General features: G+C 41.5%; 1 protein-coding gene across 3 annotated transcripts in view; it reads left to right on the top strand.

Annotated features, from left to right (window-relative positions):
- The window catches only part of LOC122560288 (small conductance calcium-activated potassium channel protein 2-like), a 159,352-nt gene that overhangs the window by 79,584 nt on the left and 56,600 nt on the right, over positions 1-23,168 (top strand). For all 3 annotated transcript variants that reach the window (XM_043710851.2, XM_087998588.1, XM_043710870.2), the window contains exon 4: positions 21,178-21,319. In XM_043710851.2, the coding sequence (XP_043566786.2) occupies positions 21,178-21,319 (142 nt within the window). The remainder of the gene's footprint in view (positions 1-21,177; positions 21,320-23,168) is intronic.

Here is a 23,168-nt window from a genome sequence, read left to right as displayed (position 1 = left end):
CCCAATTCCTTTGGAAGAAATGATCATAGTTGAAGATGTACCTCCACAGGAGGAGATACCCAAGGCATTCCTCAGGCAGTTAGAAGATTCATCACAACATTGTCTCTGCTTTCTTCTAATAGGTGCTGCCAGATCTATTGAGTCTTGCCAGCCATTCCTGTTTTTGTTACAGGCACAATTCATTGCTTGTTATTTTTTCCATAAATAGTTAAATGACAACTGGTATTTCATTTCTATCATTCAGTTTTTGATATCCTTCTGTATGTGATTTAACCTAACTGGTGATTTAACCTAGAATGAAAAATAACATAATTGCTTTCTTCTGTGAGGAGTTGACACCACAGGAAGCTGCTGTGCACGCTATGATAATAAGTAGAAAAAAGTAATCCATATGCACATCCATAAAAAAAATGAGCTAAACCAGCAATCATATAGTATAACAAATGTTTTCTGACTTAAAATATGCAATTGTGGGATAATCTTCCAACACTGCTACTATGCAGCCTGCCAAAGCCAAACACATTCAAAAACAAAACACAAATTCAACCTTTAATTGTTACAGCTACAATCTTCAAGGCAGATTATAGCGCACTGTTTTCAGAGCTGGATCATGATTCTTCATATATATATTTTCAAGCAATGAGATTACCAGCTGGCTACTGTTACTTCAAAAAGTTCCAGGACCTTTGTGTGCAGTCCAGTTAGAATTTGAGTGCACTGGAAGGACCCTGGATCTAATTATGTTATAATTGCAGTCATGTCCAGTTATTGGGTAGAACCATAATTTACTCTGAACAATGCCTGTGTAAGAGGGAGCATGGCAGTTCTGATACTGAACATTTCCACTTCCCCATTAGCAGGATATGCCAGTTTAAGTTGTGAATATTGAAAGTTGTAGTTAGTATCTCAGACAGAATTCTATTATTTCAAAATCAGACATTTAAAAACACAACCTTGAAATTACCTTTTTACAAATGGAGTTGTAATTCATCCATATGACTTCATTGCAGGGAAAAATGGACTACCCTGCTGCTCTCCCCATTTCATTGTGAAGAGCTTGCAGGTTTGGAGGTCCCAGACTAGTACATATTGACACTAGTGCTGTTATGTGCACTCCATTATAAATTCCCTTCCTGTATCATGTAACTAGTTGCACCAATATTTATTATTTCCAATTCAAATCACCGTGCCTTATAATTTACCAGCATATATCTATAATCTGTATGGTATTCAATTTATATGCAGGCATTGTATTCTGATCTTAATTTGTTTCTGAACCGACAAAACTGTTGTCATCAATATTAGCTGTTGTTGAATTCTGTGCCCTGCATGCATAATAATGTTCAAAGACTATGAAAGAGATGTAGAGACCATAGTGGATCAAAGACAGAGAGTGTGGCGAGATTGTTGGAAAAATAAATACAGTTTTAGGATAAATTGTTTGAATAATACAAATTAAACTGAAAATACAATGCTTAGGGTGGTATCAATGCATTCAGATCATTTTAGTCAGTTTGGTTTGCACGCATTCAAGTAATTGTAAGACCCTTGACAAGCAAAACAGTAGGACAAATAAAATAATATTCAATCCTAGGACTTTGAATTGGAAAAAAACAACTTTGGTAGTTGAGGCTATTTCTCTCAGAACACTAAAAAGCTTTGGAGGGATGTTACAAATACAGATCTGCTGTAAATATCTGTGGCTTCTGTGGAATCAGCTGTACTCATTTGATATTTTCATCTGAACATAATATTGAATAGCAGCTCCTACATGGATTAAGGGTATGGAACCAAGCCTGTTCCCTGCTGGTCAGGTATTACTGTCTCCAGTTATGAAACACATGTTCGGAATGAAAGTGGGTGTTAAGGTTGGTAAGTGCAGTATAATACTTTGGGGTGATGTGGCTGTCATGGTTGAATAGTTGGCAGTGTGCACAAGCTGTGACATGTGGTGCACAGTTTGGAACAATGCCATTTGGACAAAGTTGAGTGAAACCATGAACATGAGTCATGCCTCCTAGAGACTATTGATGGGTGAGTGAAGGAAGATGATGAACCATGCCCACCTATGTGAGAAAATTACATTTCTTGGATAACTGCATCCTGGTCTTGAGGCTACTTTGATGTCATTGACCGTCATGGTTACCTAGCCCTTTACCTTCTCAGGGTTTGTCTGGTTGGCCTCTTGTGAATAGACGTCACCTCTGCACTTCTCCAATTCTTACATTAATAACTATTATTAAGGGTTCTTCCCACTCAGACTTTCTCCCCTTTCTCTGTTGCAGCCTGCAGGCAGTTTCACATGAAGATGTTCAAGATGAGCTATAAGTTGTGCGAGTGTCATTATTGCCTGAGCCTCTGTTGTGGCATTAATCACAACAAAGTGCCCAGCAGTAGGATGCAGAAAACACAATTGTGCTTCCTGTCTACATTGAAGGGAATTAGCATTGGTAAATTGTGTATTGCAATCTCTGCATCTACTTTGGGATTTTGAATTTTGCCCCACCTTTTTCAGCTCAGGTCAAGCCACTCGCTGATGGGCAAAGTATAACCTGTTCTTTGATTGTCTTGGAAGTTTTTTTGATTGAACAAACAAGTTTTACTGTGAAGCAAAACATGTTATCAATTTATTCCAAGCTTCAGCTTTATCTTCATGGAGTTTGAACCACATTAGATGATGGAAACAAATATTGGAGTGGTATGACTGGTGTGAGATGAAGCTATTAATAGTGATGGTATTGTCACACTTGCATCTCCTCACATCTCATTCTCCACCTCCTCACTTCATAATCCATTTTGACATGCAAACTGCACTTGGTGTAAGCATGTAGCATTTGCTTTTCTTGTTTCAGATGCTATCTGACTAGGAACGGGTAGAAGAACAAGAGATGAAAAAGCAGAAAGACAGCGATGAAGAACAACCATCACTCTTTCCATCACTCAAAACTGCCACCTCAGATATTGACATTATAAAGGGCAGCTTATATGCGATGAGTCATCATGTACAAGTGGGCTGCATCTATGGCAGAGGACATGAAAGCCAGCTTAATAGAGGGTGGGGTCATATTACAGGTAGATACAGAACTGGCTCAAAGGTAGAAGACATAGGGTGGTGGTGGAAGGTTGTGTTTCAGACTGGAGGCCTGTGACCAGTGGAGTGCCACAAGGATCGGTGCTGGGTCCACTGCTTTTTGTCATTTATGTAAATGATTTGGATGTGAGCTTAAGAGGTATAGTTAGTAAGTTTGCAGATGATACCAAAATTGGAGGTGTAGTGGACAGTGAAGAAGGTTACCTCAGCTTACAACGGGATCTTGATTAGGTGGGCCAATGGGCTGAGAAGTGGCAGATGGAGTTTAATTCAGATGAATGTGAGGTGCTGAATTTTGAGAAAGCAAATCTTAGCAGGACGTATATACTTATTGGTAAGGTCCTGGGAGTGTTGCTGAACAAAGAGACCTTGGAGGGCAGGTTCATAGCCCCTTGAAAGTGGAGTCACAGGTAGATGGGATAGTGAAGAAGGCATTTGGCATGCTTTCCTTTATTGGTCAGAGTATTGAGTACAGGGGTTGGGAGGTCATGTTGCAGCTGTACAGGACTTTGGTTAGGCCACTTTTGGAATATTGCGTGCAATTCTGGTCTTCTTCCTTCAGAAGGATGTTATGAAACTTGAAAGGGTTCAGAAAAGATTTACAAGGTTGTTGTCAGGGTGGGAAGATTTGAGCCATAGGGAGAGGTTCAATAGATTAGATTACTTACAGTGTGGAAGCAGGCCCTTTGGCCCAACAAGTCCACACCGATCCTCCGAAGAGCAACCCACCCAGACCTATATTTACCCCTTCACATATCACTATGGGCAATTTAGCATGGCCAATTCACCTAATCTGCACATTTTTGGGACTGTGGGAGGAAATTGGAGTACCCAGAGTAAACCCACGCAGACACGAGGAGAATGTACAAACTCCACATAGACAGTTGCCTGAGATGGGAATTGAACCCGGGTCTCTGGCGTTGTGAGGCAGCAGTGTTAACCACTGTGCCACCATGCCGCCCACAATAAGCTGGGCCTGTTTTCCCTGGAGCATGGGAGGCTGAGGAGTGACCTTATCGAGGTTTATAAAATCACGAGGGGCATGGATAGGATAAATAAACGAGGTCTTTTCCCTGGGTGGGGGAATCCAGAACTGGAAGGCATAGGTTTAGGGTGAGTGGGGAAAGATATAAAAGAGACCAAAGCGGCAACTTGTTCACGCAGAGGGTGGTGCATGAGTGGAATAGTCTGACAGAGGAAGTGGTGGAGGCTAGTACAATTGCAACATTTAAAAGGCATCTAGATGGATATATGAAGAGGAAGGGATTGGAGTGATATGAGCTGGGTGCTGGCAAGTGGGACTAGATTGGGTTGGGATATCTGGTCAGCATTGTTGCTCAGCTCAGTAGACTCTATAGATTTTCTTTGGCTACACAAGGAAACCAAGAATATGATAACAACAAATGCTGACAATATTAAAACTTACAAGCTTAGCCTGTGACCATTATGACTGTAGATGCCAGTGTGTAAAGCGATTGCAGGGTCTCATAGCCGTCCAACAATCTGACCCCAATACAATGCTGCAATTGCTAAGATGCCTCAGTAGGATGTTGGCACCATGGAACATAAATCTGTTCTCTCTCAGGATGTCAGTGTTCATTGTCCTGGAAATGCAACCTGGATAGTGCCCTCATCATTACCTGTCAGCCATGCAAAGGTGATGCAGTCTAAAGCCTGACTTTCCACGGCCCAGAATGCTCAAGGTCATCCTGAAATCTCATCTGTATCACCCACCAACTCCCCCCCACCTCCCCACCAAAAAAAATCCAGAAATAAGCAGCCTCCTGCAGCCATGCAGCAGCTACTGGCATAACACTGATTCAAAGCATGAGGACAGGCAGAGGCCCCCAGGGGATTGGCATTAAGGAAATACACAAGGCTGATCAAATGACTTTTTATAGAATATTGAGTGATTTTGTTCAGAATTTCATTTAGAATATTTGTTTTGATTTTTGTTAACTTAAATACTATCAAAGAGTGTCCCATAATGCCCAGAAAAAGAGAGAAGGTAAAGTGTGTGACCTTCAATGAATGGGGAATTAGGATTGCCCTCACTGATATTGTAGTCAGATGAGTTGACCAAATACGTCTCAGTCAGAGACTTTACTCTTCCCTTTCCTTTCCTTTCTTTGCTGCTCACTACATACTGCTCACTATATACTGCTTTCTATATATCACTCACTATATACACAATTGCAACAGGTATGTCCTCACAATGGCAAATCAATCACATTCCATCTGGTAGCATGGCCCTTGTTTATCCTGTGAGCATTAGTGACTCACCACAGTAGGCATCAGGTGGTCAACAGAGAGCAGTTGTTTTAAATGCAGATGGCACAACAGACTGGCACAGAATAAAGACATCATGACTGCTGCCAACCTCATGGGCATTGGCCTGCAAGATAGTTGTTCACAGCTCATCATTGAAGAAACGAGGCTCTTTTGATTATGGTTTTGCACAGAATTGATGGCCAATTGCTGCAAAGATAGATGGGTACAGTCATTACACAAAAGGGAAGCCTCTACACTGGGTGAAGTGCATGTTCATTCTGCCTGCTGCTACACAAATAAAACATATTCATCTCTGTTTGCGTACTGAGATTCTATGATCTTCCTCATTCAGTGGATGTCAAACTGAGAGATATTGTAAGCTAGCCTGTTGCAGTCTTGAAAGAATATGACGTACAGACAAATGGACATGGTTGTCTTCACCGTCCCTGGCAGTGCTATCCTTTCACTGTTCTGCAGCTGCAGTTCTGGCTGCAACAAGCAGCAGCTTACACCCACATCCATTTTGTGAAAGGGTTTCCTCGAATGCACTTTTTCTCACTGAGGCTGTGGTAGCAGAATTGCTGCTTCAAGATCCTGGGCAAATATACCAACAAGTGAGACCCTTTCTCCTCCTCATTCTTCCTTTATTAAATATCCAAAGGCAATTTCACCAACCTTTTCATCTTGAAAAATCCATCATAATCTGGCAGGCTGCTTAGGAAGCAGAGACTTGCATTTCTGGACTCACTGGCAACCAGCATTGGAAAGCTGTTCAGGGTTACTGTGTGCAGAAGAACAGATACCCAGCTCTCGGATTAGACCAGGTTAAATCTCAGAGCGGCTTGCTTGCTCTCTTGATGCTTGTTCACTTAATTCGTACCTGCACATATGCAGCATCCATGCCGTACTGTGCCTGTTAGCGTGTTGACAATTCAGCGATAGCCAAAGGCTATCAGTGTAGCTGTACTGATGTGCTGTTTCAAACAGAGACACCGGCAGATTGTTTGCCAGTAGGTGTCTGTCTGGGAAGGGGGCCTACAGCTAGTTGTTTGGCACATCAAGACACCAGTTTAACACCCAACAAACTGCACATTTATTCAGTCAAATGGCCATGTGGGTGCAGGCTAGTTCTCAGTCCAGTTATGGTGTCAATAGGGGGTGGGGTGGGTGGGGTGGGGGCACTACCAGTCAGGGGGTCCTGGTACCATCAGTTATGGCTACACTCTGCACACAATCTGGTGGTCTGGTCATGGTCAATTGTCAGCTTGGGATGTTCCCCTGTGAGGAGATGTATCTGCCTGCAGTTTGGAGAGTAGGCAATGGTCCATCCTAGAGGGACAACAGTAGCATTCAGGAGCATCATGTGTCATCAGTTGGTGAGCTGCAGGAACAGCAGTCAACCATCTGGTCAGTCATGGTCAGTCATGTCTCAGGACTGATCATCGCAGGTCAGTCACATGTCTGGGTTTAATATAGTCCTTGGGCACACCGTTGATCATTAAAGAAGGTGCAAAAGAGTCTTGTAGGGGCATCACTGACAAAAGGGGTGGGGGAGTTATGGCTGTTGGGAAATCCGAAGGTGGGAGCAAGGACGATAATGGAAGGAAGCTCAGGGTTTGCAGGGGCATGTGGAACAACATCCCATATGGGCGTGTGACTGCGTGAGATGGTGATGTTATTGACAGTGACCGCCACCATGGCCCCCTCAGAAACTGTAGAAGACCAGGGTGGACATCATTAAAAGCGGAATGTCAGGGGGAAGGAAGGACAGTTGGAGGTAAAGTTTGATGTGATGGGTCTCCATATGGCGGTTGCTGGGTGCAAATGGACTGTGGGAGTAGTACAAGTTAAAAGAGAATAGGTACACTCTGGGAATACCTGGCAACCAGGCAGAGCCTATATTGATGGTGTCTGCATTACCTGCCATCACTTTGCTGTGCTCTAGTTATGAAATGGGAACTGGTTGAAGTAAATGACTGGTTGAAGTCATTTTATTGGGCAAAAGCATAGGATCCATGTTTGTTGGACATTTGATCACAGAAGGAGTAAATACATCGACCATGGTTTGCAAACCTACACTACATTTCATTTCCAATCATTTCTTTGCACGTGGGTGATGCATATTGAATGTGAACATGTTCATTTGTCACATGTTGGTCAAAGACAGACTTCATCATGCCATTGGTGCTAGCTAAACTAACATTCTCATCTCAGTGATGCAGACGTTAGTGATAATCACGTAAAGGAAGAGTCCTATCATTCGTGAGAGTTCAGTGGGATGATGGGAATATTGCTGCACCGTGAATCTATTGGAAAATTGAATTGTTGAGGTGGTTTTGGAATGGGAAGGGTGTCAAAATGCAGCAGATACTCCTTTTGATACAATGTGTTGGTCACACAGCCAGCACAGCACCTTCAACAAGTTGGTCCTCATGTAATGAGGGGTGCCACTTTAGAGCAGATGATAGGGCTGCTAAAGGTGCAGCTCTGCAGCTTGGAGAGGTCTAGTGGTGCCCCTTGGCATTGTCTGGATGGAGTGTGCCATTTCATCCTGGCATACTGCATTCTGCACAATTGGAATTGGCAATTAGGTGACATAATAGAGGCTGAGGAACTGGAGAAATGGGAGCTGGCATCTGAGGAGGAGAATGAGGATGTTGAGCTAGAGGAGGCTCTCCTTTTCTCATGACAGAGCTCAGCTTCATCAGGCGATACAAGGTAGTCACGACCTGATTGACACCCAGATCCAATCGATACGAGCTGGGTATGGAAGACCATCATGCACTGTCACAGGCACAATGCCGACATTGATTCTCATTGTCGGGACAAACTGCAGCCTTCACTTGTTTTTTTTTAGATTACATTACAGCGTGGAAACAGGCCCTTCGGCCCAACAAGTCCACACCGACCCGCCGAAGCGCAACCCACCCATTACCCTACATTTACCCAACATTACGGGCAATTTAGCATGGCCAATTCACCTGACCTGCACATCTTTGGAGTGTGGGAGGAAACCGGAGCTCCCGGAGGAAACCCACGCAGACACGGGGAGAATGTGCAAACTCCACATAGTCAGTCGCCTGAGTCGGGAATTGAACCCGGGTCTCTGGCGCTGTGAGGCAGCAGTGCTAACCACTGTGCCACCGTGCCACCCTTGTTTCTTAGAGTTCTGTTTTGGTGGCTGTCAATAAAAGCTCATGTTCAGACCTGACTGAATGCTTCCCCTACTGAACAATAACAAGATGCGGTTGGCCAGTAAGCAATGGAAAAATAATAGTGGTGACTCAGAGAGGATCTTCAGGCAGGATTGGTAAAGGATGTGTAAAGTTTATGGCCGTTGTGATTAAGCAGCACAAAGGCTGAGAGGATGGAGTTGCATGTTTGGTGGAGTATCAACTACACTGTGTTGTGGACAGCATAGCTTTGTGGTTCCTTTAGCAATACATTGTTGATGGGGGGGGTGAGGGGGTCAACATCAGATTGCCAACACTTGTCTGGGTGCACAACAGCCCCTATACAAAGAATACTAGTCTTTTGGCAGTTATTGAGTGAGGAGTGAGTTGTTCCAGGAAAGGTACATGACAGAATGGAGTTACAATCAATTGTAAGAGATGCTATAGGAGCAGGGTAGGTAGTTAATGAGGTGCATTTTGAAAGATACAATGAGAAACCTCATTCAGCCCTGCAGTGAGAATCCCTTCATAAAACCTGACGCAATTCACACTTAGTGAAAGATAAAAGTAAAATTCACCCCCAAGTTCCAAAAGTGCAAGGTAGTGTTATTTTCTGATATTATTTCTAATTATTGGTTTTACTTACTTAGAATAGCTCATTTCACTGATATGAATTGATCATATTTATCAGATTCCCAAAATAACGTCATCTAGTTTATGATGGTTAACTTATTTGCATGAATATAAATGCATTACAACTTTTAGAATGCAAGACAGTATTGCAACAAAATTAAATTACTTTCAATTTAATTCAACTTTAGCTTTAATCATAATGGAAAATGTAATTTCAAAACAAAGCATTAGGCAATTCCAACAATTACATTCATTATCATTTGTAGAACTTTGTAAAATCCTTTGGATCATTATTTAAGACAGTACTTTATCAATAATTTATAAGTAAATTGATAAACCTGTTTGGAGAATAAAAGGGAATATAAATTTTATCCTTGACAAAGAAGTTAAAGTATTCTTCCTATATTTATTCCTGTGATTTCTTTGGGGTACATGAAGAAAAGTTTTCAACTTTTCAAACTCTGTGCAGCACTGCTGCGTAATGCAATAATCAACATTTGGAGAAACATTCGCCCTGGTCATTCAAAAAGAATCATTTTAGTTATTCACCAAAGCAATTAATGTGACACTAAAATTTCTAAAACAAGAATTGAAATTGCAAGAGAAACTCAGCAGGTCTAGGAGCATGTATGGAGAGAAAACACAGTTAATGTTTCAAATCCAGTGACTCTTCAGAAATTTCTGAGTTGGGGCATGGAGTGCGTCTGTAATTGTTTGTGCCTTGTGGGGCAAGAAACTTTTATAAATGATGAAAAGTATGGACCCAGCACCGATCTTTGTGGCACTCCACTGGTCACAGGCCTCCAGTCTGAAAAACAACCCTCCACCGCAACCCTCTGTCTTCTACCTTTGATCCAGTTCTGTATCCAAATGGTGAGTTCTCCCTGTATTCCATGAGATGTAACCTTACTCCTCAGTCTCCCATGGGGAACCTTGTCAAATGCCTTACTGAAGTCCATATAGATCACATCAACCGCTCTGCGTTCATCAATCCTCTTCGTTACTTCTTCAAAAAAACTCAATCAAGTTTGTGAGACATGATGTCCCAAGCGTAAAGTCATGTTGACTATTCCTAATCAGTCCTTGCCTTTCCAATTACATGTACAGGAGTGCATACGTTCCACTAATTTTCATGACACACTGAAGAGGTGTCACTGTTCCAGAGACAACTACGTATGAACGACAGTAAGTATGGCCTGACTCACACCTTTGCATCCATCTTTGAGAATGTCTACCTCAATGTGAAAGGTGCAACAATGTCAGGACCTGTTCAGCAAGGCAAAAGATCTTGATTAAAGATAAACTTGGGCAGTTGGCACCTCAAGGAATGGGAAACCTAAATGACAATGTGATAGGTGGTTACCAGGTCCCCATTACTTGTTGATTTATCTTTCATCATTTCTCCCTGTTATATGTATACACATTAAAAGTGATATTTAAAAATTTTGGAAATGTCTACAATTACAAAAATACAACACAATATCGTCATGTCCCTTCTGAATAAAGAAAACTAAATAAATGTTATTGCATGTACTATTTCTGTAGTTTTATTCCATCCTGCTGGTGTAATTTTGCCTTCAATAGAGGGGTTTTACCTGATGCGGCAATGCTCATGTTATCTCCCATATCTGGCATGACCATTTAGGTATTCAGGAATTCAACAGATATTTATTACAGCAACAGTTATGTACAAGCATTACGTTCACAGGGCTATATGCATCTTAGCCAACATTAAGCCATTAGATTAGTATAGTTTGCTTTCAATAGCATGTCTTACTTCAAGTGATACATGAAAAAGGACATGGAAGATATAGAATGTAGGGAAATAGATGGTGATACCTTGAAAAATGTCCATATTGTAGAGGAGGAAGTGCTGGATGTCTTGAAACACACGAGAGTGGATAAATCCCCAGGACCTGATCAGGTGTACCCTAGAACTCTGTGGGAAGCTAGAGAAGTGATTGCTGAGCCTCTTACTGAGATATTTGTATCATCGATAGTCAAAGGTGAGGTGTAGGAAAACTGGGTTGGCTAACGTGGTGCCACTGTTTAAGAAGGGCGGTAAGGACAGGCCAGGGAACTATAGACCAGTGAACCTGACCTCAGTGATGGGCAAGTTGTTGGAGGGAATCCTGAGGAACAGGATGTACATGTATTAGGAAAGGCAAAGACTGATTAGGGATAGTCAACATGGCTTTATGCATGGGAATCATGTTTCACAAACTTGATTGAATTTTTTGAAGAAGTAACAAAAAGGATTGATGTGGGCAGAGCAGTAGATGTGATCTATATGGACTTCACTAAGGCATTTAAAAAGGTTCCCCATGGGAGACTGATTAGCAAGGTTAGATCCCATGGAATACAGGGAGAACTCACCCTTTGGACACAGGACTGGCTCAAAGATAGAAGACAGAGGGTTGCAGTGGAGGGTTGTTTTTTAGACTGTAGGCCTGTGATCAGTGGAGTGCCACAAAGATCGATGTTGGGTCCACTACTTTTCATCATTTATGTAAATGATTTGGATGTGAGCATAAGAGGTATAGTTAGTAAGTTTGCAGATGACACCAAAATTGGAGGTGTAGTGGACAGCGAAGAAGGTTACCTCATATTACAACGGTACCTTGATCAGATGGGCCATCTGATCTAGGATAGCGAAGAGGGCATTTGGTATGCTTTCCTTTATTGGTCAGAGTATTGAGTACAGGAGTTGGGAGGTCATGTTGCAGCTGTACAGGACATTGGTTAGACCACTATTGGAATATTGCATGCAATTCTGGTCTCCTTCCTATCGAAAAGATGTTGTGAAACTTGAAAGGGTTCAGAAAAGATTTACAAGGATGTTGCCAGAGTTGGAAGATTTGAGCGATAGGGGGAGGTTGAATATGCTAGGGCTGTTTTCCCTGGAGTGTCGGAGTCTGAGGGGTGACCTTGTAGAGGTTTGTAAAATCATGAAGTGCATGGATAGGATAAATAGTCAAAGTCTTTTCCCTGGGGTGGAGGAGTCCAGAACTGGAGGGCATAGGTTTAGGGTGAGAGGGCAAAGATATAAACGAGACTTAAGAGGCAACATTTTCACTCAGAGGGTGGTACCCGTATGGAATGAGCTGCCGGTGGAAGTGGTGGAGGCTGGTACAATTGCAACATTTAAAAGGCATCTGGATGGGTATATGAATAGGAAGGGTTTGGAGGGATATGGACCGGGTGCTGGCAGGTGGGACTAGATTGGGATGGTATATCTGGTCGGCATGGATGAGTTGGACTGAAGGGTCTGTTTCTGTGCTGTACATCTTTATGACTCTATGGCTCTATGATACAGAGTATTTTGCAGGGTGAAATCTTTATAACCTCAGGTAACATGTTATGGCGTAGTAATGATGTTATGAGCAATGGAGATATTTGCATTGTTCTCTGCTGCAGTTGTTTGACAACTTTTTTGTTACTGTCACTCAATATCACCACATAATCTTCATCATCGAAGCCTCCTTCCTCCCTCTGTGCAAGATTATTCTACTGTACATTGGTCTGTGCTTAGGTTCTATTCTTTCTCAATATAGCTTTGTGATCAGCAATGACTTATTATGATCTGACCTGGTTTCATATTCTAGAAGCCTTTGCTGATATCCAAATTGTTCTGTTTCTAGCTCACATTTCCTGTCCATTGTGTAGTTTTTGTAATGTTTTACCTGCTTGCATTGTGTATCTCTTTCATTCTCCTTTATCTGTGAAAAAGAAGGTCCTGTGTGTCAGAATGTTTAGACAATTAGTTGCTGGGTGAAGCCAATTGCACTTGGCTTCCTAGCACAAGTTCCCAGGCGTGGTAAATCACTATTCACTATTGGTGCTGCACAAAACTGTAATGATGCAATGTGAAAGATTTGCTTTGTTGTTTGATGCATAATGCTCCTGGATTTACTTAGATGTATCATATGTTCTGCTGGACTGTTTTGGACACTGATAGTGGGTGACAATGTGATATGGTTCACTCCCCATTTAGAATGGTTTGCCAGTGAACGTGATCCATTATCAGGCTCTGGGATATTAGATTAACCATTCATTGTTTTTGATTAGATTACTTACAGTGTGGAAAAAGGCCCTTTGGCCCAACAAGTCCACACCGACCCTCTGAAGAGCAACCCACCCAGACCCATTCCTCTAGATTTAACCCTTCACCTAACACTATGGGCAATTTAGCATGGCCAATTCACCTGACCCGCACATTTTTGGACTGTGGGAGGAAACCAGAGCACCCGGAGGAAACCCACACAGACACGAGGAGAATGTGCAAACTCCACAGTCAGTTGCCTGAGGCAGGAATTGAACCCTGGTCTCTGGCGCTGTGAGGCAGCAGTGCTAACCACTGTACCACCATGCCGCCCACTTCTCACCATGTTGTTTGTTTCACCAGCTTTAGAGGATTACAGGCTTGCTAGAAAGGAGCTCAGAATTGGACTAAGGAGAGCCAGAAGGGGGCTCGCAAAAGGCTTGGCAAGAAGGATTAGGGAGAACCCAAAGGCATTTTACTCATATGTGAGGAATAAGACAATGATCAGGGAGAAGGTAGGGTCGATCAGGGATAGCGGAGGGAACTTGTGTGTGGAGTCTGAGCAGATAGGGGAAGCCATAAATGAGTTTTTTGCTATGGTTTTCACCAAGGAAAGGGAACTTGTTGTAAATGAAAACTTAGAGGAGCTGGGATACAGTCTTGACCAGATCAAGATTGATGAAGTTGATGTGCTAGAAATTTTGGAAAACATTAAGATTGATAAGTCTCCAGGGCTTGACCAGATTTATCCCACGCTGCTCCGGGAAGTGAGAAAGGAGGTTGCTAAGTTGCTGGTGAGTCGTACTGGAGAATTAGAAGGAGGCGAATGTTGTTCCTCTTTTCAAGAATGGTAATAGGGAAATCCCTGGTAATTATAGACCAGTCAGTCTTAAGTCTGTGGTCAGCAAAGTTTTGGAAAGAATTCGGAGGGATAGGATTTGTGACTATTTGGCTAAGCACAGTGTGATTAAAGGCAGTCAGCATGGCTTTGTGAAGGGCAGGTCATGCCTCACAAATCTTATTGACTTCTTTGAGGAGGTGTCAAGACAGGTCGACGACAGTGGATGTGGTGTATATGGACTTCAGCAAAGCATTTGATAGGGTTCCCCATGGTAGGCTCATTCATAAAGTCAGGAAGTATGGGATACAGGGAGATTTGGCTATCTGAATTCAGAATTGGCTGGCAGACAGAAGGCAGAGAGTGGTTGTAGATGGAAAGTATTCTGCCTGGAGGTCAGCGTTGAGTGGGGTCCAACGGGGCTCTGTTCTTGGGCCTCTGCTCTTTGTAGTTTTTATAGATGACTTGGATGAGGAGGTTATGGGGTGGGTTAGTAAATTTGCAGTTGACCTAAAGGTTGGAGGTATTGTCGATAGTAAAGAGGGCTATTGCAGGTTGCAGCGTGACATAGACAAGATGCAGAGCGGGGCTGAGAAATGGCAGGTGGAGTTCAACCTGGATAAGTGCAAAGTGATGCATTTTGGAAGGTTGGACTCGAATGCTGAATATGGGATTAAAGACAGGATTCTTGGCAGTGTGGAGGAACAGAGGGATTTGGGTGTGGAAGTACATAGATCCCCCAAAGTTGCCACCCAAGTGGAAAGGGTTGTTAAGAAAGCATATGCTGTTTTGGCTTTCATTAACAAGGGATTGAGTTGAAGAGCTGTGAAGTTTTGCTGCAGCTCTACAAGTCCTTGGTGAGGCCACACTTGGAATATTGTGTCCAGTTCTGGTCGCCCTACTATAGGAAAGATAGAGAGGCTTTGGAGAGGGTGCAAAGAAGGTTTACCAGGATGCTGCCTGGACTGGAGGGCTTGCCTTATGAAGAAAGGTTGAATAAGCTCAGACTTTTCTCTCTGGAGAGAAGGAGGAAGAGAGGAGACCTGATCGAGGTGTACAAAATAATGAGAGGAATAGATAGAGTCAATAGCCAGCGACTCTTCCTCAGGGCATGATTGACTGGTACGAGGAGTCATAGTTTGAAGATATTAGGAGGAAGGTATAAAGAGATGTCAGAGGTAGATTCTTTACGCAGAGAGTTGTGAATGCATGGAATGTGTTGCCAGCTGTGATGGTGGAAGCAGAGTCATTAGGGACATTTAAGCAACTGCTGGACATACACATGGATAGCAGTGAGTTGAGGGGTGCGTGGGTTAAGTTACTACATTTTACATTAGGATTAAACCTTGGCACAACATCATGGGCCAAAGGGCCTGTTCTGTGCTGTACTTTTCTATGTTCTATGTTCTAAAGATCCTTAGACAGCACCTTCCAAACTTGTGACCACTTCCATCTCGAAAGACGAGGTTCAGCAGATAGATGGGAACACCACCACCGACAAATTCTCCTCCAAGCCACTCACCATTCTAACCTGGAAATATATTACCATTCTTTTACTGTCGCTGGGTAAAAATTCTGGAATTTCCTTCCCAATGGCCTTGTGGGTCTACCTACAGCACATGGGCTATAGTAGTTCAAGAAGGCAGCTCACCATCACCTTCTCAAGGGCAACTAGGGACAGGAAGTAAAATGCTGGACAGTCTGCAATGCCCATGTCCCAACAACAAATCAGTTGTTAAGCAATAGGAAATTTAGAGAAGTAATCCATCTCAAAGATGTGATCTTCCCGATACTCTGCATTTAGATCTATTAATAGTCTTGTCCAGGGAGTGAATAGAACATGATGTGTTTGCAGAGGCTCCTTCTGCAGCTGGGGTTGATAAACTTAGCATAACTCACATGGGTTCATTGAATATCCTGATTCATCTCTGGCCAGAGACAGGCATATTGCTTTTGGAATTGGGACTTTTTGCCCTTGGAAATGACTATTGCGGTAACCAATTTGCTTTTTGTGTGGCCAAAGTGATTGAACTTTCTTAATTTAATGCATTTAATGGTCTATCCCCTACATAATAACCTTCTGCAACTCTTGTTGTTGCCCCTTTTTAGTAGTTGCCAACTACTCAGAGGCAGAGTGAACAGTTGCAAAGTACAGCATATCAGTTTTGAGAGTGTCTTCCACTTCATTATTTAGACCATTGACATGTAGATCAAGAGAAATCTCTCAGTTTTTGTGTGGTTGAGTAATCAGCTCAAGTCCGTCAGGCATAACTATCCTGGTACCTGCTTTATATCGCATTTCAAAGTTGTATCCTTACACTTGTCAAGTAGGACAAAGTGAGGACTGCAGATGCTGGAGATCAGAGCTGAAAATGTGTTGCTGGAAAAGCGCAGCAGGTCAGGCAGTATCCAAGGAGCAGGAGAATCGACGTTTCGGGCATAAGCCCTTCAGGAATCCTGAAGAAGGGCTTATTCCCAAAATGTCGATTCTTCTGCTCCTTGGATGCTGCCTGACCTGCTGCGCTTTTCCAGCAACACATTTTTCAACCTTGTCAAGTAGATGCTACAAACATGATCACGTATTTATTAGTCATCTCCTGTAGATCATTTTGAATGGCTTATGTTCTGTTTCAAAGGTGCATTTCTTCCCATACAGGAATGTTTGAAACTGCATGATGCCAAATACCAGAAATAATGTCTGTTGGAATAGTCGGCTTGAGCAGATTACATGACCCATGAATAAAAAGCAATAGGCGTTTTTGGTTTGGCAGAAGGTGTGCCTCAGCCTTTATGTGATGCATTCACTTCATGGATCATGTCCTTCTTGGGGTCACAGCATAGCAAGCAAGATTTTACTGACCGAACTAGCTTTAGAGAATTTAAAACGAATTGGTGGCATTCTTGCAATATGTAAAGGACATCCTTGTTGAGTATGTCTCTCAGAAGAGATCCATTAGGTTGTCTGAAAAATTGGAAACATGTAATGTAAGTTAAAAATCCAAGGCAACATGGCAAAGCCTCTTCATCCTTTGTAGTTAACTTTTGTTTAACATCCTTGATCAGGACTGACCCAGTGGGTGGAGAAGATGGACCAATAGGTTTTTATTTGGCTGATGTTGACTTGGAACTTTGTGTTACCACACTGCGGTCATCAGTAAATGAAAGTTGTGATCAAGCTTGGCCTTGGTTTTACCCATGACCATGATATCATTAACAATGCAATCATTAGCCAGGTACGCGGTCAATTAAATAATCCTGTCTGTGTGCTGCTGGAATGTGTCCTGGCTAAATGAGAACCCAAATGATTACAGTCAGAACCAGCACTACCCTGAATATTGTGAACTCTTGGGTTTCATCTGCTAAATGCACATACAGTATCTATTTTTCACACCAGCTTGAAAAAGATTCTTGCTTCATAAAATTTAAGAGTTAATTTTTCCAATGTCGATATTTTGTGTGGATCCCTTTTAACGGAAAGGTTGACAAAGGATGTACTCTTATGGCACCATCATTCTTCAAAACATATGATGGACTAACGTTGGTCCTGTGGTGGTCAACCTTCTGAATTATACCATTTTGTTCCATCTTGTTCAACTCCCCTCTATGCACCTCCTGCATCTTTCCACTGCACTTTCTTGGAGGAATAAATGGTGTTTACTTTTCCTTACGATGCGATACTACATCACTTCCTGGACTTGCCTATCAACAGACCTAATTGCAGTACATTGTAAGATCACATCTTTGAAATGGATTACCTCTCTAAATTTCCCATTGCTTAATGACTGATTTGTTTTTTCTAATCACTCATGGGACATGGGCATCGCTGGCTGGCTAGCATTTTATTTCCTGTCCCTAGTTGCCCTTGAGAAGGTGGTAGTGTTGGGTGCGGGGTGGTAGTGTTGGCCAGGGGTAGTGTTGGGTGCGGGGTCATGCTCGCTGTGTGCTGCTGCAGTCTCCTGAATAGAGAGCAGACTTTAAAAACGAGCCGCAGTGGAAAGGCATTTAATCGATTTTCCGAATAATCGATTATCCAAACGAAATACTGCCTGTCCATCATGTTAGGATAATCAAGTTTCTACTGTAGTGATACGTTTCTTGCCAATTGCAATAAATCAATCTGGGTATAAATGTTTCCGATTACTGACTGATTCAATTACATTTGTTTGGTCTTCTGCCAAAGTAGGTGCAGGCCTCATGACTGCACCAAGATCTGTTTATACTGGTCGTCCTGCCATAGTTAGTGCATTGGTATCTACCAGGTTGAATATTTTGGAAAGCTAAGCTGAATTTGTGTATCAGCATTGCAGTGTGATCTTCAATGTACAGGATTGGTGATCCATTGTATGTTGTGAGACTATTGTAAGTGTAACATTGGAAAGCTGCTTGCTGAGGCAGGATGCATTGTGATAATAACTCACTCCTATGTTGATTTTAGGTTTTAGTATGAGTAGTCCTTCCTTTTCAGGACATATGATATGAAAGGTTGTAAAACCTTTTGATCACATTGTACCATCAACATGGTGTGTGAAGTTAACAGTGTGGAATGCTTGGCCATCATCTAAAATTTGCTGTTCACTGCAAAACTCACAGATGTGTTTGTTTTGTCCACCTTCTTAACACTTACCTTGGTGACAATGTTGTGATTTGTACAGACTTGTTGGTCATGTGTACTGTGTTCTAGGGTCTGGCATGACCTTTGGAACCTGATTTGAGGTTGATAGTGAGGTTGTTTTTCTATCCTTGATAGAACTTAAACGAGTGTAAGTTAACAAAAAAATGTTCCTTCACTTTGTGTCAGTAAAACTAAAAGTGCTCCTTCTTTCAGAACCAAACTCTGAAGCTGTTGTGAGAGAATGTTATATTTGTTATCAACTTTCAGAAACAACACATCCTAGTTCTTCAGATTCTGTTTTATATTGCAGCAGAAAAGTGAACTGCAGCTTTTGTATTTTTAGTTGAGGCAATCTTTAAAACTTATGTTATCTTGAAAAAAACTTGTGCTTCAATCAAAAACAAGTTTTTCCTGTCCTCTTGTTGGCCAATTCCCTTTCTACAAATCTGTATGCTGTCTGTAATCACAGAAACAGCTTGTGCTTAAGAATTCTCTGTTGTCTAAAGCTGTTATCTGGTTGGTTTTCAATAGTTTTCCAAATATCTTCCACCCAGATGTTGGATTCTTTCACCAATGGCTACTGCTCTAACATGGGATGATTTTACATTCAACAAGGTTCTTTTACCTGATGCAGCAAAGCTTGTTATTTTCCACAACATAAGAAACTGTGCGGTGCAAATTGAAGTATTGAAGAATCCAACAAATGTCCATTACAGTTAACTATTATACACAAATATTATATTCATGGGTACTAAGTATCTGGGCTAACACAAAACTATTAGATGCTACAAACTGTCATGCTTCAGGTGTTCCAAGGTAAGGTGGAGCTCTTTATACATTCAAGTCACATACAGTGTTGATGTCAAGAGCAAGTTCCTTAGAGGTATATTGACATATGGACCATGAGGCATGACACAAAACCTGGCATCATAATTATAGACTCCACACAAGGTGAATCTATTCTATTTTTTATTGATAGGATCGTAAAGATTTTTTAAAAATCATAGAGCTACAAGTTAAAAGTAAAGAGAATGAGCTATTAAAATCAAAAAGATAAAAGGTGACCATAGAAGACTATAGATTTAAGAACGTCCTTATCCCCACTACACAGGATTCATACACTGAGGTACAATGCTGATATCTGTAAGCCTCAGAATTTGGCACACTTTAGTTCTTAACACTTTAGTGAGTCAAGAAACCCAAGTCTCTTGATTTGCTAAACAAAATGTTTTTGTCATAATAAGAAATATGAAAGCAAAGAATTCTCACTTGTCATGTTATAATATCCAAATATCCTTTTATTATGTTTGGGTAATTCAGTTGCATAAATGTTTACAGTTCATTTTGATGTCTTGCTTATTTGATTTTATGTCATCATAGGTTTGAAATTTACCTTCAGTAATCCATAAATAACTGGAAATAAAAACTTATGATTCTATATATCCTTCCTATGAAACCTCTAGATTCATAACAGTGAATGTTGTTAATGTTTCCTGTATTTTCAGTCTCTGAGCTAGTTTGTCAGATTCAGTACCCACTAATCATAAATCCAAGTCTTGGTTTGTGTACATTCACTTTATCATCAGTCAGAGACCAAGACCAGGGTTTGATGGGTCTGCAGAGAGTGTGCAGGAAGGTGGGGTGGAATAAAATCAGGGGAAATAATGAAAGATGACAATACCAGTTACCTTCCTGGCACTGCTGACATTTTAGTAGCAGCACAAAAGCTGATGGATAGCTACCTGCCCCTGGGCCATTTGACCACTTCGGACCAGTTCATACTGTGGCTGGTATTTTGCCAATGATGGATGAATGCATCACAATACACTGTCTGTGCTAGGTGTATCCTAGTGTCCATCTTGTGGACTCACAGGAAGACTCTTCTGATTGGGTATATTTGTAATACACTGAGGGCCCTGTAGCACCCTCGCTGTATGGAATACCCCCAGTGAAAGAACCACCCTGTCCTCATGGCTGAACTCATCCCCCCACAAAAAGATCCCTCTTTGTCGGGATCTCCCTGACTGGTTTGTCAAGCTGCACAAAACCACTTTAATCCTAGCACCTTCTCCATGACCCAGGCCTGCTGCAGTCTTAGCACTGCCTTTGACGGTACTGCTGGGACTGAAGGTGGTTGCCAGATTGACCAGGAGCTCATGACAATTGGACCTCATCCCTTAAAGAGGGCCAGAGTCCTGACTGAAGACAATTAATTGGCTGAGGGCTGTTATATCCCAAAAGCTAAAGCAGGGTTGTCCCTCACTTACCAGTCAGTAGAAAGAACCCTCAATGTCCTGAAAAATTCCAGCCCAAATTATTACTACATTTCTCTAGTGCCAAATGGGTAGCATAGCCAAAGTATAGTAGAAATCACTGATATTCAAATAATATTTTCTAAAACATGTGGAGAAAAGAATTCTATACTTTATAAACAATGGCAAAGATTCCATTTAATAGTAATTATTGTAACAACCGAAATGTGCCGTGCCCTGTAATGATATTCTAATTGGTTTACAGATATCATGATAACCAAGATGTCACAAGCAATTTTCTTGGAGCAATGTGGCTTATTTCTATCACCTTTCTCTCTATTGGCTACGGTGACATGGTACCGAATACATATTGTGGGAAAGGAGTTTGTCTACTCACAGGGATTATGGTAAGTCATGTGCTTCAGTAGTTAGCAGCAACGTATGATAGACTTGCACTTATATAATGCCTTTCATGATCACCAGGTAGTTCAAAGCACTTTCAAGCCAATAAAATCATTTGAAGTGTAACTTCGGTTGCAATGAAGTAGATGAATTGAACAAACTACATGTAGCAAGCTTCCACAACAAACAATGTGAGAAATAATTATTCTCTTTTCTGTAATGTTGCCTAAAAGATAAATATTGGCCAATTCATCTTTTACATTCACCAGGTCTTCAAATGAATATTCCATCCAAAAGGCAGCATCTCCTAAGTTTTGCAGTGTTAGTCTAGATGTTTATACTTAACCTCAGGAGTAGGACTTGAACCAATAAACATCTGACTCAGAGGGGCAGGTACAATAAACTGATCCATAGTTGACTCTGAATAGCTGGTATCTAATGTAGTACTGTGTTAGAAAATTGTGTTCAGGTGTTATGACATGGCAGTAAACCCTTCTGCTGATTAAACGAAACATACAGAAAAGGTCACCTCACCTCGTAATCTGTTAAAATATGAGTGACAGAGAACTACTCAAATTCTACTACCTAACAAAAAATATCAATTTTTTTCTTCAACCCTAAAGTGAACATTAACCAACAACTATTTGCAACTCTAGGCCTCCTTTCTCTTAAAGGTTTGTTATCTACCTCCCATTCTATAACAATATACTAATCCAATAAAGCCCTTGTTAAATTTAAGGAAATTCAATTTTCAAAACCAGACAGCGGCTATCATCTCCATTGTCAAACTTCCTCTGTTTGTATATCTCTCTGAGTCATCTTCAGTCTTCTGCAGCACAGATGTTTCATATGAAAAAGGGACCTTAATAGGAACTGTTTTCGAGCAATGTGTGTAGCAATGGCAGATGTTTCTGGTTAACTGTCCAAAATGCCTATTTTTTATGCACCATACATCAGATTGTCTCATCCTTTCGATGTTATCATAACAGTAAAATTCAAATTTGATTGGGTTTTAGTATCTTGGGGCATAATTTAAACTGATTGGTAACATTCGAACTGCTGTGAAAATAACTCCGGTATCCAGGTTACAGCCAAAATGTTACATCTTTCAATTTTCCAGCATATTCTGTGACTGTGAGTCAGTCACATGACAGGTGCTTGCCAGCTTTTCAGCTTTCACTCTTCATAACAAAGGGCAGTTATGATCCTGAGAAAGATAGTCAGAGAACCCATTTGCTTCAGGCAGAAGGCCATTTATAATGTGCATTTCAGGATCCTATCTTGTACATAAAATGGCAAGGACTGATTAAGGAGACACAACGTGGCTTTGTGTGTAGGAAATCATGTTTCACTAACACAATTGAGTTTTCTGAAGAAGTAACAAAGAGGATTGATTAGGGAGAGCAGTAGATGTAATCTATATGAACTCCAGTAAGGCATTCAACAACATGGTGGACTGGTTAGGTCTCATGGAATGTAGGGAGAACTAGCTATTTGGATACAGAACTGGCTTGAAGGTAGAAGACAGAGGGTGAAGATGGAAGGTTGCTTTTCGAGACTTGAGGCCTGTGATGAACATTGTGCCACAAGAATCAGTGCTGAGTCCACTGATTTTCATCATTTATAAAATTGATTTGGATGTGAAATATGGTTTTAAGTTTGCAGATGATTCCAAAATTGAAGGTGTAGTAGACCATGAAGAAGCATACCTCAGAATACAACAGGATCTTGATCAGATCGGTCAGTGGGCCGAAGAGTGGCAGATAGAGTTTAATTTAGATAAATGTGAGGTGCTGCATTTTGGAAAGGTAAATCAGGGCTGGATTTATATACTCCATGGTAAGGTCCTGAGGA

The sequence above is a fragment of the Chiloscyllium plagiosum genome, unplaced genomic scaffold, assembly GCF_037043375.1.
Source record: "Chiloscyllium plagiosum isolate Xiang-an unplaced genomic scaffold, Cpla_swu_hap1 HiC_scaffold_2, whole genome shotgun sequence".
In the NCBI taxonomy this organism is placed as follows: domain Eukaryota; kingdom Metazoa; phylum Chordata; class Chondrichthyes; order Orectolobiformes; family Hemiscylliidae; genus Chiloscyllium; species Chiloscyllium plagiosum.
Note: the sequence above shows the minus strand (reverse complement) of the source record. Positions and strands in the feature narration are given on the sequence as shown.